The sequence below is a fragment of the Bos taurus genome, chromosome 26 (genome assembly GCF_002263795.3).
Source record: "Bos taurus isolate L1 Dominette 01449 registration number 42190680 breed Hereford chromosome 26, ARS-UCD2.0, whole genome shotgun sequence".
Taxonomy (NCBI): domain Eukaryota; kingdom Metazoa; phylum Chordata; class Mammalia; order Artiodactyla; family Bovidae; genus Bos; species Bos taurus.
In genome coordinates, this window is record NC_037353.1 from 31,061,776 (window position 1) to 31,076,688 (window position 14,913).

Below are 14,913 nucleotides of genomic sequence, written 5' to 3' on the forward strand. Positions count from 1 at the left end.
ATTCATTCCTGTAAGCTCACCTCAGCTCTCCTCTGCTCTAGGTGGCCTTCTCCAGAGCTCCAGCCTACCCCACCTCATACACACGGATGAGGTGTCTGTCACACTGACTATAGGTCTGTGGCCGGGCCGAGCCTCTTTGAGCTGGGGGCAGTTGGAGCAGTCCAGATCACATTAGTGTCCAGCGACCAGTACATAGCCTGGCCATGTGGGTGCTCCATACATGTGTGGTCATAGGTTGAAATGTTTAGAGGTAGGAGGTTTGGTGACACTAGAGGAGGAGCAGATTGTAGGGAAGGCTGGTACAGATAACCGCAAAGAGAAAGAAAACCTTCCTTCCACGCCTTCATTAAGGCTCCTATGGTAAGGCGAGGACAGTCCCTCTGACTGAAGGCAGCTGAGACCCAGAGGCAATGGCCAGCTAGCTGGTGTCTGGTGTGATTGCATTTGATTTCAGAATTCAATTTCTGTTTCCTTCTAAAAACGTCATTCCCCTTTGTAGCAAACAAGCCCCTCCCTAGTGGAAGCAGCCTATTTTCCATCAGGCATTCCCCTTTCCTCTCAGGCTCACAATAAAATGGTTAGTCCTGAGATTGAGGGGAGAAGCCTGTTTCCCTAAGAGTGTCTCTGCAGCTAGCGGGGCATAGAGCTGCTCCTCAATAAATACTTGCTGAATGGGTGAGTGTGTCCAGTTCCCCAAGACTGGGGATGGGAAGCCTAAAGCTGCTGGGGAGTGGTGGGGGCAGACAGCCTGGGATTATACTTTATCCACAGATAATCCCCTAAATCCCAGAAGCCACCTGGACAGTTGGCTGGGCTGAGCTCCATCAACAGTGCATGCTGACGCTGCAGCTGAGTTCACCACAGATATTTTCCGGGTGACAGAAAATGCTTCCTCAAAAAACAACCATTCTAATTTTTTTTTTCAGTGAAATTTTAGCTTTATTATTTTTTTTATGGGGGGGGGGGAGTAGAGCCGATTAACAATGTTGTGGTAGTTTCAGGTGAACAGCAAAGGAACTCAGCCATGCATATACATGTATCCATTCTTCCCCAAACACCCCCATCCCATCCAGGCTGTCACAAAGCATTAAGTAGAGTTTCAAGTGCTGTGCAATAGGTCATTACAACCATTCTAATTTTTATCTGGGAGTGTGACAAAGAAAAGGACCATCAATCCTTTGAGGGCAGAATCCATTTGGGGAGATTAACTGCTGGCTCTTCTCTTCTTATTTTTACTTTCGGGTACTTTTACGGTGGAAAATTTCAAAATATAAAGAAAAGTAGAGAAAACAGTATAATGAACACCCAGGTACCAATCTCCAGTGATTACCAATACAAGCCCAAACTTGAGTCATCAATAACTCAGACTTCGAAGCAAATTCCAGCTATCATCTCATTTCCCGCGTAAAGACTTCCGTAACGCCTGAAATCTGCTTCTGATTCATCTGGGGGCACGACCGAGGGCGCCCCTAGCTCTGCCTACCGCACTGTCAGGCACGGCCCCCAGAAGGTCCAGAACCTACGTCTATGAAACTCAAAGCCTATGGTGCGACGCTAGCTCTGCCTCCTCCGCTTCCTCCTCTTCCCGCACAGCGTGGGTCACCTCGGCCTCCTAGCATTCCTGACAACCCACCGGCAGTCCCCGGTGATGCGCCAGTGAGTGTCTGCGCGCAGCGCCGCAGAGAACACAGCGAGGCGCCTTCCACTTCCTCTTTCTCGGGCTGACTAACGCTGGGCGCCCGCCCCGCGCGTCCCGCCCCCTGGGGGCGTGGCCGCAGCCCGAAGGGGCGGGGAAATACCCATATTCCGCCTTATATGGGCAGCCACGTCACAGGCTGCACACCCATTCACATAAAATGCTGCGCTGCCGGCGGAATCCCCGGCTTCTGCGGCAGAGAGTGGCCCGGCCGGGCGCCGAGCGTGCGGGGCGGGAAAGAAGAGTTGAGCGTCCGCTCCGGCGCCGGGCTCGGTCGGCCGGCCGCAGCCCCGTGGGGTCGTCCTCCTGGGCCTCGCCGGCGGGAACCCTGGCTGTGGGCACCTGCGGCGCGCACGGCGCGGGGCCGCTGGGCGGCGGCATGAAGGTCACGTCGCTCGACGGGCGCCAGCTGCGCAAGATGCTTCGCAAGGAGGCGGCGGCGCGCTGTGTGGTGCTCGACTGCCGGCCCTACCTGGCCTTCGCCGCCTCGAGCGTGCGCGGCTCGCTGAACGTCAACCTCAACTCGGTGGTGTTGCGGCGGGCCCGCGGCGGCGCGGTGTCGGCGCGCTACGTGCTGCCCGACGAGGCGGCGCGCGCGCGGCTGCTGCAGGAGGGCGGCGGCGGCGTGGCGGCCGTGGTCGTGCTGGACCAGGGCAGCCGGCACTGGCAGAAGCTGCGCGAAGAGAGCGCCGCCCGCGTCGTGCTCACCTCGCTGCTCGCCTGCCTGCCCGCCGGCCCGCGGGTCTACTTCCTTAAAGGTGAGCTGCGTCGGAGCCGCGGATCCTTGGTCACCCCACCGCGACAGGACGGCCCCGGGCTCTGGGGTCCCCTGCTGGCGCCGGCGCCTTCCTCGATCCTGGCGCCGGGGAAGTTCTGCACCCTGGGGCTTGACGTGCGCCGGGAAGGCCACGGCCGGTGTCAGCGCTCGCAGCTTCTCCGTCCCCACCTGTGTTCCTCGAAAGCGTTTAACGGCCTGGGTGCCCGGGGGGGTGGGGTTGATGCACGCTGCTGGGGGCGCTGCTTCTTAGCAGTTAGGGAGCGCCCAGCACGAGCCGGGTTTCCCGGCGTCGGCTTCATGTCTTTCGCTGGGGCCGGCGCTCTGGAGCCTTCCTGATGGACAGATCTGAAGGGATCCGCGGGTCGCCACCACCCCCCCACCCCCGCCAGGAGCGTGGCGCCGCGGTGTCCCCTTTCCTCCCGCCTGGACAATTAACGTATGTTAGGCTGTGTCTTCATCGACCCTCTTGCCTTTTTGACCCTGGCGAGTCCCTCCCCTCTCTTACTTTTCATTTTATTGCTTTTTATTGTTTCTCGGCTTCCCTTTCTCCCCTCCCAGGCCTTTCTAGCTCCATTTGGAGCTGACAGTCTTTAGTCTTCTCACTCTTTTTCACCTCTCTCCCGCGCCGGGATCATCCCCTGGACTGGTCGTGGGCCAGAGCTGGGGCACCTAACACGGTCTCCCGGGGGCGGGCGGCAGGTTGGCCGGCGAGCCAGGACCTAGGAGAGGGGCCACAGGGTGCTTGTGAAGGGGACTGCGGTGCATTTGGTTTGAGACCCTCCAGTAGCTGCTTTACCAGTCTGCACGTTACACCTGCTGGGGGAGATGACTTTGCTAGTGGGTGGGTGATTTACTGTCAAATTACAGAGTATTGATTTCTGTATCACTTCCTGTGATTGCTGCCGCCTTTTATTTGAGTCCGTTTTAACCTCAAGTGTATGGAAGGCTTATCCTGTAGGGAAGAGACGACGAGGACTCAGCCCAGCCAGCTCTGGGAGGTCGCCTTGAGATATAACATAGCTGGCATTCAGAACTCAGGTGCGGTGAGCTGAGAGCGTGAGGGCGCTGTTTTAGAACCGTGCAACGTGTGGAGTTTTACATCTTCCAGATCGGGAGATTCCAGAGATTCAGGGGCAGCTCCCACCTCGATTAGCACCTCTTGCAGGCTGTCTGTCCCCAGTTGATTCCTGTTAGGGAGACACCAGAGGCAGAAGATCTTTCTCTTGCACCCAGCCTCAGCCCCCAGGAGATGGAGAGTGCCCTCTAAACTCTGCAGAGCTTTCACACAGAGCCCCTGATTTATTTGTCTTCCTGATATCCTTTTTGGTCTCTTCTTAGCTGTGAGTACAGGGAAAGCTTCTGCCTCTCCAGCAGCATGAAAGATATCTTCCAGGAAACCCTTCTGGTCCTACCTCTGGTCTTCAGCCCTCTCCAAGGGGCCGTGCAAGCCATTTGAAAGTTATTGCCACAGGAAGTAGGCAGCTCTGTAGACTCACATCTCAAGTAAAAATGATTTTTTTTAAATTTTTAATGAAAGTAACATGCTGTACAATGAAAAGTGGATCTTCTGCACACCCTAGAACCCAGTTCCACTCCCCAGAGGCAACAGTCAACTATTTCTTGTTCATCTTTAGATAAATTAATTTTCCATGAGTATCTTTTAAAAATAGAATTATTTTGTGTATTTCCTGTTCCTGCCTCTTTCACCTAACTAGATTTTGAGAGACTTGTCCATATCAGAGCATACATGTCCTATTCACTTTTTAAACTCATCCCCTGATGATAGCCAGTAAGTAGATTGCTTCATGCCTTAGAATTTGAAGCAGTGTGGGAGAGTATGGCATCACTGACTCGATGGACGTGAGTCTGGGTGAACTCCGGGAGTTGGTGATGGACAGGGAGGCCTGGCATGCTTCATGGGGTCGCAAAGAGTCGGACACAACTGAGTGACTGAACTGGGAGAGTATATCTCTGTCCAAATGCTTTTGTGTGTGCACTATCTTCTGGTAAAATTATGAGAATCGCCAGGTCACAGTTTATGTCTGTTTTAAATTTCAGTAGAAATTGTTTGATACTTAGCCTTACAACAATGCTGAACTTTTAAGTTGTTGCCAAAGAAAATAATTTCTTCACCTAACTCATGTCCAGGTAGGAGCTCAGGTTTTTGATCTAGTGGCATCTCAGATCGTGAGGGCAATGCCTTGTACATTTCTGTCAATGCCTTCTGCACACACACACACACACACACACACACACACCCCACTAAAATGAATTGACCAAATGACATTGTCAATGTGTATTTTATAGATAGTGTCCGTCCTCTTTCTCTGCTCAACTACCCTGGTATTGCAGTGTGATCAATGAGTGAGTGTCTTCAGAACCACTCTGAAGACAACTGAAGCAGCCAAGAGTTGCTACAGCTCTTGCATCTCAAGTGAGGCACCAGAGAGGAATGCTCCATCTCTTCACCCTTCTGATGGGAGTGGGTGAAAAACAGAGACCATCTAATCTGGAAGACTCCTGACCCCAACTTGAAGAGGCAGGACCCTGTTTATCTGTCTCATCACACTGAGACTCTTTGTCTGCCTGCCATATTTTGTCAACAGGCAAGCAGGACCCAGCCCACACCCGCACCTCCTGTCTGTCCTCCTAACAGCCAGCTCTTATAAGTGCTCTATTTAAAGCCAAGAGATGGGGTGACCTGAACGCTTTTCTTTCCCAAGCTTCATGCTGGAGTTTGAGAGGGCCTGGGCCGCTTTACTTCAGAATCCTGTCCCCTATCGCTCATCGTGTCTCCTAGAAACGAAAATGTTGAGGCACAAGAAGTGCTTTGCTTACTAGGGACACCTCTTCGGAGGAAGCTGAGGGTCCGTTCAGGGGGTGGAGGCAGTGGTGGTGAAGGAGGGGAAACTAAGCCACAGATAACTCCAAACTTTCCACCTCTGCCGCCCTCCGGCATGACCTGTCAGCATGACCGGGAAATTGGTCATTGTGGAGGTCCGGAAGCTCATCTGGGGAGGCCCGGGTGGCTATTTGTTGAAGTGACCACACGGGAGATTTGGGTGTGCTTGGTGGGGGCGGGGGCAGTTCCAGCACGCTGAGAGGAAGCAGTAATGGCGAGATGATTCATTCTAGGAATTGGCCGCAGCTTCTGAAAGAGAACTGGAGACTGCCGAGTAATCCATTAACCATTTGCCTATGGCAGGGGTTTAAAAAAGCCACCATGTGCTCCACTGTGGGGCTATCACAGCACCAAAAGACAAAAGGAAAAAAAGGGGGCCATTGGGAAAAAAAATATATGGTCTCAGAATGCTTCTTTAAGTGATGGTTGAAGGAATTCCTTGGCAGTCTAATGGTTAGGACTGGGCACTTTCACTGCCAGGGCCCAGGTTCAATCCCTGGTCCAGGAACTAAAGATCCTGCAAGTCACAGAGTGTGGCCAAAAAAAAAGTGATGTTTTGACCCCAATTCTCTGGAAAAAGAAGCAGGTTTTCTGGAGGCTCTAGGAAATGGCTTAGGTCCCTTTGGAGTGGAAGCAGGGGGTTTCCCCACATGAGGCTGGCCTAGTCACCCAGCAGCACTTGGCATTCTCAGGCTTCAGGGCCAGTTTTTTTGTTTGGTTCTCCCCACTTCCTGTATGGGCCCAAGAATTTACATCCTCAAGTTTCTCTGATTTGGTCAGAGTAGTTCTAACCTTAAGTGATCCAATTGCAGAAGTTTAAATGTAGTTAGGATTTTTATAGAATCATACCTGTGGGTAGTTGACTTATCAGTTTGAGGGTGTGTATGCACACACAAGGGCGTGTGTAGCTGGGGAGAAAGTTCAGGAGGGGAGGGTAATAATAAAGGGGAGAGTAGGTGGCCATCAAGGGGAAAGCAGCGGGGGTTGGGAGTGGAGATAAGAATTAAGTTCAGAAGGCCTCATTCCTCTAGCTTGGTTTAGAAGGTAATTAACTAGATTGATTACACTGGACCTGTGGAGAGGACTGTCAGCAGTGTTCTTAGCACCTTGGGAAGGAGAAAGGGCAGGGCTATTTTATGGCCCTGAGGTTAAAACCTCATGTAAGACCCCATTCCCTTATAGAGGGGGTTTCATCTATAATCCTGTTTAGAGCTGATTGGCTATGGATGAAACAGACCAGTTTAGGAGCTTCTTTCAAGAATTAATGAAATTCTGCATAATCACACCTGAATTTTAGATAAATATGAGAAAATGGCTTTTGTTGTCTGGAGGGGTTTGGTTAATATTTGCCAGATGTCAGATATATTTCCTTTCACAGCTTAAGCTTCTTCTGATAGACATTAAAAGTTAATCATTGCCTTTGAACTATAGCTTTTTAGGAGAGAAAGAGAGAGTGAGTATGTGTTTGTCTGTGGAGCCCATTTCTATTCTAAAACTATTACTTGTTTTGGCTCAGTTTTTTTTATAAGACCAGAATGTATAGTGACTTAATACCTTTTTTTAATATTCCACTCTCAGGGTATTGATCAATTCTAGGCATTTTCTCACAGACTGAAAAAAAAAAAAAAGTCCGAACTTATATCTCTCTTGCTTTTTTATTTTTGTCTTTTAGGGGGATATGAGACTTTCTACTCAGAATATCCTGAGTGTTGTGTGGATGTAAAACCCATTTCACAAGAGAAGGTTGAAACTGAGAGAGCCCTCATCAGTCAGTGTGGGAAATCAGTGCTCAACATCAGCTACAGGCCGGCCTATGACCAGGTACGTAGTGTGGAAGTGCCATCCAGGCCCCTGGCTCTGTTCCTTGCACAGCACCCTGGCTCTCCCTCTCCCTGATCACTAACGTAGGTTGGTTCTTTTGCGGATCAGGGAGCTGGCAGAGGCCTCTAGCTTTGGAGAACCTCTGTTGCTTGCCAACTTGAGTTTCCATCCAAGAGTACATGGGCTTCCTTCCAGCAAATAAGCTGTCAAGAGCAAACACGCTTCAGGATGCTTGGTGGCTTCTGGGGAAAAGGGGAAGTGAAAGATATATTATTGTTAGCTGGCCTGGGAGGTGCAGAGAAGCATCGAAATAGCAGTTTAGGTTTCCCTGAAGACGTTTTCAGAGATGACATTCAGGCTTCCTGTGTTGGTCTTCTGTGTAATTGTTCACACTCTGCAGTTTCTGCAAACCAACCCGGTACCTGTAAAGGCGTGTCTTGGCATTTTTAACTGAAGGAAGAAGATTGGGGGAGGGTTGTAGAGAAACTACTGTTTGGAAGGCTATGCAGCTTCCTTTAGGGGTTTCTGATGCTTATAATTCCATAAATTCTGAAACCAGAGATCAAGAGACACTAGAGGATTTCATGTGTCTACAAACACGTGGGTTTTTTCCCTTCCTAGAGTTGTACTTTCTGGCAACCCACTAAAGGCAAAAAAAGTGGACAGCTCAGCTAGGGGGTTACCTATGATGCAGGAGGAATGGGGGGAGGGGGAGGGAAGCAAGCAAGGACCCAGATGTGCAGAAACCAGAGGTCAAAACCTACTTTCCCATTTTATAGAGGGAAAAACTGTCACAGCTCGTGGGTGATTGGTTTTTGCTGCTCGGTTCATGGCAGCACTAAGCTCAGAACTCCCTTCTTTTCATCCCTTGCTCTGGTCCTTTTTAGGACCCTGTTCTGTTTGCCACTTGCCTTCTTTTGGAAGAAGGTCATTCCATTAGGTACCTGACTTGGTAGGAGGAACTTTTTAGGTTCTTCACACAAAATAAGAACATACCCAAATCATAAGAAGGAAGACTTCTAGATGCTACTACCTAAGATGCCAGCTGCCTGCCATGAACAGAGCTCTGCCCCCTGGGGATAGACTTCCAAGTTCAGCCAGGTGGCTTTTCCTTGAATGGAATCTTTGGTCAGGAAACCTATTCGCTTGGCGAGGTGCCAAGGTTATTATTTTGTTTGTTTTCCTTTGTTAAAATTACAGAGTATTATGAACCCTGGGCTTTCAAGCCGTGGGCATCCGGCTTAGCTGGATTTCCATTTGCGTTTGTTTGTTTGGGTGGTGTTTTCCCCCCTCCCTTTCTCAGAAAGTGAAAGAGAAATGAGAATTTGCAGGATGTTGTGAAAGCGCAGCAGCTCTTTGGCCAAGCAAGAACCGGGGGAGGCCCTGAAGTGTCTCCAAGACTCATCTGGGGAAGCCCCTAGTGTTACTTCTTAGAAGTGCTTCTGCCTTGAGAAAAGCTGGGGGAGGTCGTGTTAACCTTTGAGGTTTCTGAAGCCCTTTGGTTTCTTCCTCTTGAGTCTAAGAAGAAGATTCAAAAAAGGAAAGAAATATGGTTTCAGGGGTGTTGGTTGGGCTAAGCTCCAGGAGAAACTGAGTAGGATCCCAGGTCTGGTGTGGCAGCATTTTCCAATCTCTAAAGAGAGGGAGACGTCTATGTAGTTACATCTTAAATGTTAAGCCCAGGGGCCAGCTAGCAAAAGTACTGGTTGTTACTATTACTACATTTTGTAAAATCACTTTAAGTTTCTTTCAAGTGGTCAAACTGGCCTTTGCCTTAAACACCCGACATCTCCGGAAAGGAAAAGCCGGCACCCATGCGGAGTATTCTGAGAACTGCCTTCTTCTGCCGGCCCTCATCCCATTGCCCCTTTCCCTACCATGGGGCTGGCAGAGAGTTTCCATTCCACTTTTATTCCAGGACAGGAAATGGAAACACAGGAAACGGATGGATGATACGAGAAAGGCAGCCAAAGACACAGCCACCGTCACCCCAGCTCAGTGTTTTTCTCTGTAGATCCCGGGCTCCCATTGTTCCCGCTGTGGAACGATAGCTTTTCTGGCCACCCTGGAAATGCTGAGACTGCCAGAGTCTGATTAGCCAGCAGTTCTTTTTAGCTTTGCCTCAGGGTAGATGGTCTCTGGTTCTTTGGATCCTTCGTAACTAGAAACCTCAGGTATAGGTTGTCTCCCAAAAGGGTAAGGATGTAAGCATCTCTCAGCAAAACTCAGCTCTACTAAAGATCAGGCCTGGGACTTCCCTGATGGTCCACTGGTTAAGACTCAGTGCCTCCACTGCAGGGGACGTGGGTTTGATCCCTGGTCAGGGAACTAAGATCCTGCATCCCACATGCTGAGCAGCATAGCTAAGAAAAAAACAACAAAAAAAGACCAAGCCTCTGATCATGGCCTAACAGCTTTTCCTTATCTGAGGATTTCGGATAGATAGTGATTATTTTCACTTCTGAGACGTATACTTTTGGGGATAGTGGGAGGCACGTTTTGGTGTTAGATCCAAATGCCTTTTAGGATCAACAGTGTCCTAGGTTTGATGAAACACATTACATCCACGGTCAAGACTGTAAAGGATGGGGCTCTAGAAGGAAATCGAGGTTGCTCCCAAGGTTCAGGCCTTGGCCTGGCACTCATGGGGCAGCTAGAACTTCAACATGGTCTTCTCAAGTCTTCCACCACCCCACCCTGCTTCTCATCCTTGTCAGTCTAGAAGGGCTGCCAACATTTCCCTCCACCTCGATATATGTAAGGAAATGAAAATCTCAGCTGTGTGGGATTTACTGTCCCTGAGTCCCAAGGCAGTGGCATAGGGTAGAGAGTTTACCAGGATGGAGGCTCTACCCAAACTCTTGGTTAAACTGCCCTGCTCTCAACTCTCTACCTGGGAACCAGAGAGGGAACCTCCGAATTGAAAACAAATAGGTCAGGATTGTTTTCTTTCTTCTCCCCAAAGAGCAAGCTGATCAATATTTCCTGGTTGTCCTTTGCCCCTGCTTCCAGGGTGGCCCAGTTGAAATCCTTCCTTTCCTTTACCTTGGAAGTGCCTACCACGCATCCAAGTGCGAGTTCCTTGCCAACCTGCACATCACAGCCCTGCTCAATGTCTCCCGGCGGACCTCCGAGGCCTGCACAATGCACCTACACTACAAATGGATCCCCGTGGAAGACAGCAATGCAGCTGACATCAGCTCCCACTTTCAAGAAGCAATAGACTTCATCGGTACGTGCCACCGTCCTCAGTTATTTGGGGGGGGGCTGTTCTTGGATTTTGATGTACTGATGGAGGTCACCCCATCGCTGAGAAGAAAAGCATCTTGTTTGCGCAACCACCACAAGTGGGAGCCAAGAAGAGATTCACCTCAGAAGGACAGAGGGGAGGATTTGAGCTGCTGTTTAATAGGAGCTTTAATTTGCAGGATAAATGTATTAGTTAATATCATCTTAAGGCAGTACTCACTACCGCTCTGTTAGTGTTTCTGGATGGATGGGAAGCAGAGTGCGTGCAAGAGTGATGCTGCATGCCAGGGACGCAGAGGAGGGAAAGAACCACGCAGACTGTGCTTCTACGTAGATTGGGATATTTTTAAAAGCAAACAGAAGGATCGAGAGAGCATTACTTACGCACTGAACCCCCGGGGCCCCAGCAGCTTTCCACGGTTTTTGGCAAACTGCTTTGGGGGCAATTTGTTTTGCATTTTCAGCTCATTTTGGATTAACAGTAACACTCGACTCAAGCTCCGTGCTTTATGCACAGAGAAGTTGGCATCTTTTTGCATCCTTTGTATGTTCCGTAAGGTAGTTATCACTTACTGCATTGTGTAGGCCTGGGAACTTCTGGTCCCTCTGCCTAGAAAGGGCTTTTGGGCCTTGGGATTTCAACTCCTCAGGGCAGACTGGACTGTTCTTTCATTTGACATCTTTTTCTCCCATCCATCTCCCTTGGGGACTAGGCTGGGCACCGCTCCCCACTCTTGTGGACTTGCTTCCCTTTCCAGAGTCCTCTTTCCCCTTTAACGTTGCACAGCTGTTGAAGCTGAGCAGCGGTCTTCCTGCTTCTGGCTGTGAGGGATGTTGGAGGGGAAAGGCTGGTATTGAGTGTAGCAGTGATATCTTAGTGCAGGGAGCCATTAAAGGGCTCCCCTCTTCTGCCACGTGGTGGGCCCTCTGCTCATCACACACAATTTCTACTCCATGGAAACCCACCGAGAAACTCACTGCAAGCAAAAGGCTGAGCCTGCCCTCCCTGGCCCTGAGCCTCTGGGCTGAGACGGTTCCTCTGGAGCCTCCGAGGGGCAGCTGAAATGATGGGCTCAGGGTGGGAAATCCTTGACTTGTTCTCCCTGTCCCTGGGAATGCCTTGCCCTTCAGCCTGTTATTTAATTACCTAGATAGCTTCTCAGTGAGGTCATGAAACAGCCCCCATCACTTCTCAGATGCCTCCCTCCCCATCTGGTGTGTGTATTGTGTCTGTTGTGTACACAAGCACACAAACCCACAGCATTCTGAAGGCACACGAGCTACTTTTCCCCAGACCCCTCCCCCTGCTGAAGGAGGGAGGGACTGAGGCCAAACCATGCTCGCACTGCCCCTTTCCAAGGGCCACATGGAAGGCAAGCCCCGAGGGGTGGAATGGAATCCAGAAGCAATGTTCTGTAGGCTCTTTGGTTTCTGGGATTTGGCTCTGGGCCAACTAAAAGCTGGATGACAAGGAGGCCAGTGGAGGAGCAGAAGAAAATTGTGGAGTCATGACCCTGTAATCCTAGGAACTTGGAGTCCCCTTTGAACTAATTTACAATTTTTTTTTTCCTTTTGAATCAGAGACTATATTGGGGGCACCTCTAAGGAACTATCATGGGGCATCCTTTGAGATTTTCATTCTGGAAACTCAAGGGATCCTTCCTGACTGCTCAGAAACATGATCTTTTAGATCTTAGAGATGCAGCTGCAAACCTTTTTTAAACATGAGGAAGGAGGTGGGTAAGGGGGCTGACTTTTATTGGCCTTTCAAAATCTTAAATGTTTTTGCGTTTGGTGGCCTGACATAGTGCCAGGTATGTCTAACTTCCTGTGATGTAATTGTTTCCTCACTAGCAAAAGAGGGAATTGGAAAGACTCTTTTTTGTGGTTTTAATTTGATGTGTATATATGCTTAACCTTTTACCCCTGCCCATTTTTAACAGTTAGAGCTCTTTTTGGGGTAGGAGTAGAACAGAAAAGGAGGGCACCCCGCCCCCGCCCCCCACCTTTGTGAAACTGAGCTAAACCATGCTAACTGACGGTGGTAGCTTTATAGCAGCAACTCCCGTTGTTGTGCAAGATGGAGTTTGCCAAAGCCATTTATATCCTCCGTCTCGTAAGCGTCACTTAGCCAAGGCTATAATTAGCGGCTGCACACTATTTATTGTATGTTTCATTGGTGGGAACCCTGGGGGCTGAGCCAAGCATCGCGCCCTGGCATAGCCAAACAAGGTGCCCGGGGAGGCTGGAAGGCCTCTCCCAGGATGGGGGACTAGGTTATCACCATTAGAATCAGACCCTGAGAGACAGGAATTGCTTTTCCAAGTCAGTCTTTGAGCCTCTCAGAAAAATGTGAATGTGCAATAAAAACTTGCATGCAGTTTGAAAGATATTCCCAAAGCCTTCTTGAAACCCATTTGTGAAACCCAAGTTAAGATGGCATCCCCAGGAAGGGGTTACTCCAGGTCTAGAGCCTCTCTAGTGGCAGAACCTGTGCAAGTACCCTGACAAACTAAGGTTTGTGTAGGTCCTACAGAGGGATGGACATCAGTGGGACTCCGAGGTCTCTCCTCGCCAGTGAGGATTAAAGACTGGCAGAAGCCTACTGTGGGACCACTGCTGTTGAGCAGACATGATGAGACTTGATAACTAGGTCACTTTTTTTTAAAGTCACTTTTTTTAAACCCAATTGCCTTTGAGTCCCCATCCCAACTCAGTCCCACTGTCTCTTCTTTCTTCCAGACTGTGTCAGGGAAAAGGGAGGCAAGGTCCTGGTTCACTGTGAGGCTGGGATCTCCCGCTCGCCCACCATCTGCATGGCTTACCTCATGAAGACCAAGCAGTTCCACCTGAAGGAAGCCTTTGATTACATCAAGCAGAGGAGGAGTGTGGTCTCGCCCAACTTTGGCTTCATGGGCCAGCTCCTACAGTATGAGTCTGAGATCCTGCCTTCTGCGCCCGCCCCTCAGGCTCCCTCCTGCCAAGGAGAGGCAGCCGGCCCTTCATTCCTCGCCCACTTGCAGACACTGAGCCCTGATGTGCAGGCTTCATACTGCACATTCCCTACCTCGGTGCTGGCCCCGGTGCCCACCCACTCGACAGCCTCAGAGCTCAGCCAGAGCCCCCTGGCCACAGCCACATCCTGCTAAACCCGAGCTGGGGGAGCCAGCCCAGCCCCAAGAACAACTGTGATTTTGTATTTTGACTCGTGGACATTTCACACCTGTGCAATACTGAAGACCTCACCCTGTCCTGCTGTCCTGGTAGGACAGCGAAGGGGTCACTAGGTTTGCAGACAAACTTGAGACTGACCTCGGGACTGAAGGAAGGCCAAGCCATTATGAGAGCACAGTGCGTGCTGACTACTGTACTTCCAGACCCCCGCCCTCAGGACTGCCCAGTCTTTGCACCTCAAAATTCGCCTTTTCATTTCAAGCATAAGGCAATAAATAACCTGCAGCAACATGGGAGAAAGCTGTTGCTAGACCAGGAGAAAAGGCAGTCATGAAGCCAATTCATTTTGAAGGAAGCACAATTTCCACCTTTTTTTTTTTTTTTAAATTTTGGCAGTCTCTATATCTGTCTCTGTTGCTTCAGGGCATAAGCTGATCACCACCTAGTCAGGAAAGTAACCCTGCAGGGTTTTAGGGACATGAAGTATATGCCGATTTGAACCCTCGGATGCTTTTGAGACTCTGTCTTGGATCAGGTGGAGTCAGCTGGGTGAAGTAGCGAGACGGGAACACTTCCGGTTTCCTTCTCACTGTGGGTTCTTCCCTGACTTTGGACTTGGGCATGATTCTTATTCATACTTGAACCTTTCTCGTTGCACCTCTCCTCAAAGCAACTCTTGTGTCATTTGAAAAGAGTTTTAGACCATAGACCAAAAATCACCCGTTTGAGGTGGTGGCAGTGGGTGCCACGAGAGAGAAAGGGTACCCACTTCCTGGGTCAGTGGCATTGCAACGGTCGTCAGCCCAGCTTGCTGTCTTTATATGTGCTTGTCTCGTCTCTGATGACACTTGTGTTCTTCCCTGCCCCTGGGGGTTGTCTTCAAGCTGTTGACTTCTGGGATTTGCAGATTTCTCAATGTGGTACTACTTTTTTTTTTGTCTATAGGTTATTTCTCCAGGGGAAAAGGCAATAATTTCCTAAAATCCATATGAATGTGAAGAAAAGCAGTATGTTACTGGTTGTCGTTTTTTTTTTATAGTACAAAATAAAAATAGTAAAAAGAACGAAAGTGCTTCTTCACGTTAATGAGTTCAGGCAGGGGTACATTGAGGTGGGGACCCAGCCTACTTTTCTGGGCTCTATCCAAATGAACTCTTAAGGTGATGGTGGTGAGTGTGCAGGCATGAGGCTGTTTGTCTACTCAATGCTTTCCAGTTGGGAGGCTTTCCTAAGTTCGCTTGCAAGAGAATTCTTAGATCCAGGCCACATGGGGAGGTGGTCAGAGCATCTATC

General features: G+C 49.8%; 1 protein-coding gene and 1 non-coding gene across 2 annotated transcripts; one reads left to right on the plus strand and one right to left on the minus strand.

The window, feature by feature from the left end:
• Nucleotides 1–539: 539 nt before the first annotated feature.
• On the minus strand, nt 540–607 carry MIR2394 (microRNA mir-2394). The gene has a single exon (NR_031170.1). It is a non-coding gene; the product is annotated as a microRNA mir-2394 (primary transcript).
• Nucleotides 608–1,910: 1,303 nt separating this feature from the next.
• On the plus strand, nt 1,911–14,684 carry DUSP5 (dual specificity phosphatase 5). The gene is made up of 4 exons (NM_001304282.2): nt 1,911–2,454; nt 7,049–7,197; nt 10,210–10,429; nt 13,189–14,684. The coding sequence occupies exons 1-4, from the start codon at nt 2,076–2,078 to the stop codon at nt 13,593–13,595; spliced, it is 1,155 nt and encodes a 384-aa protein (NP_001291211.1). The 5' UTR covers nt 1,911–2,075; the 3' UTR covers nt 13,596–14,684.
• The last annotated feature ends 229 nt before the right edge of the window (nt 14,685–14,913 follow it).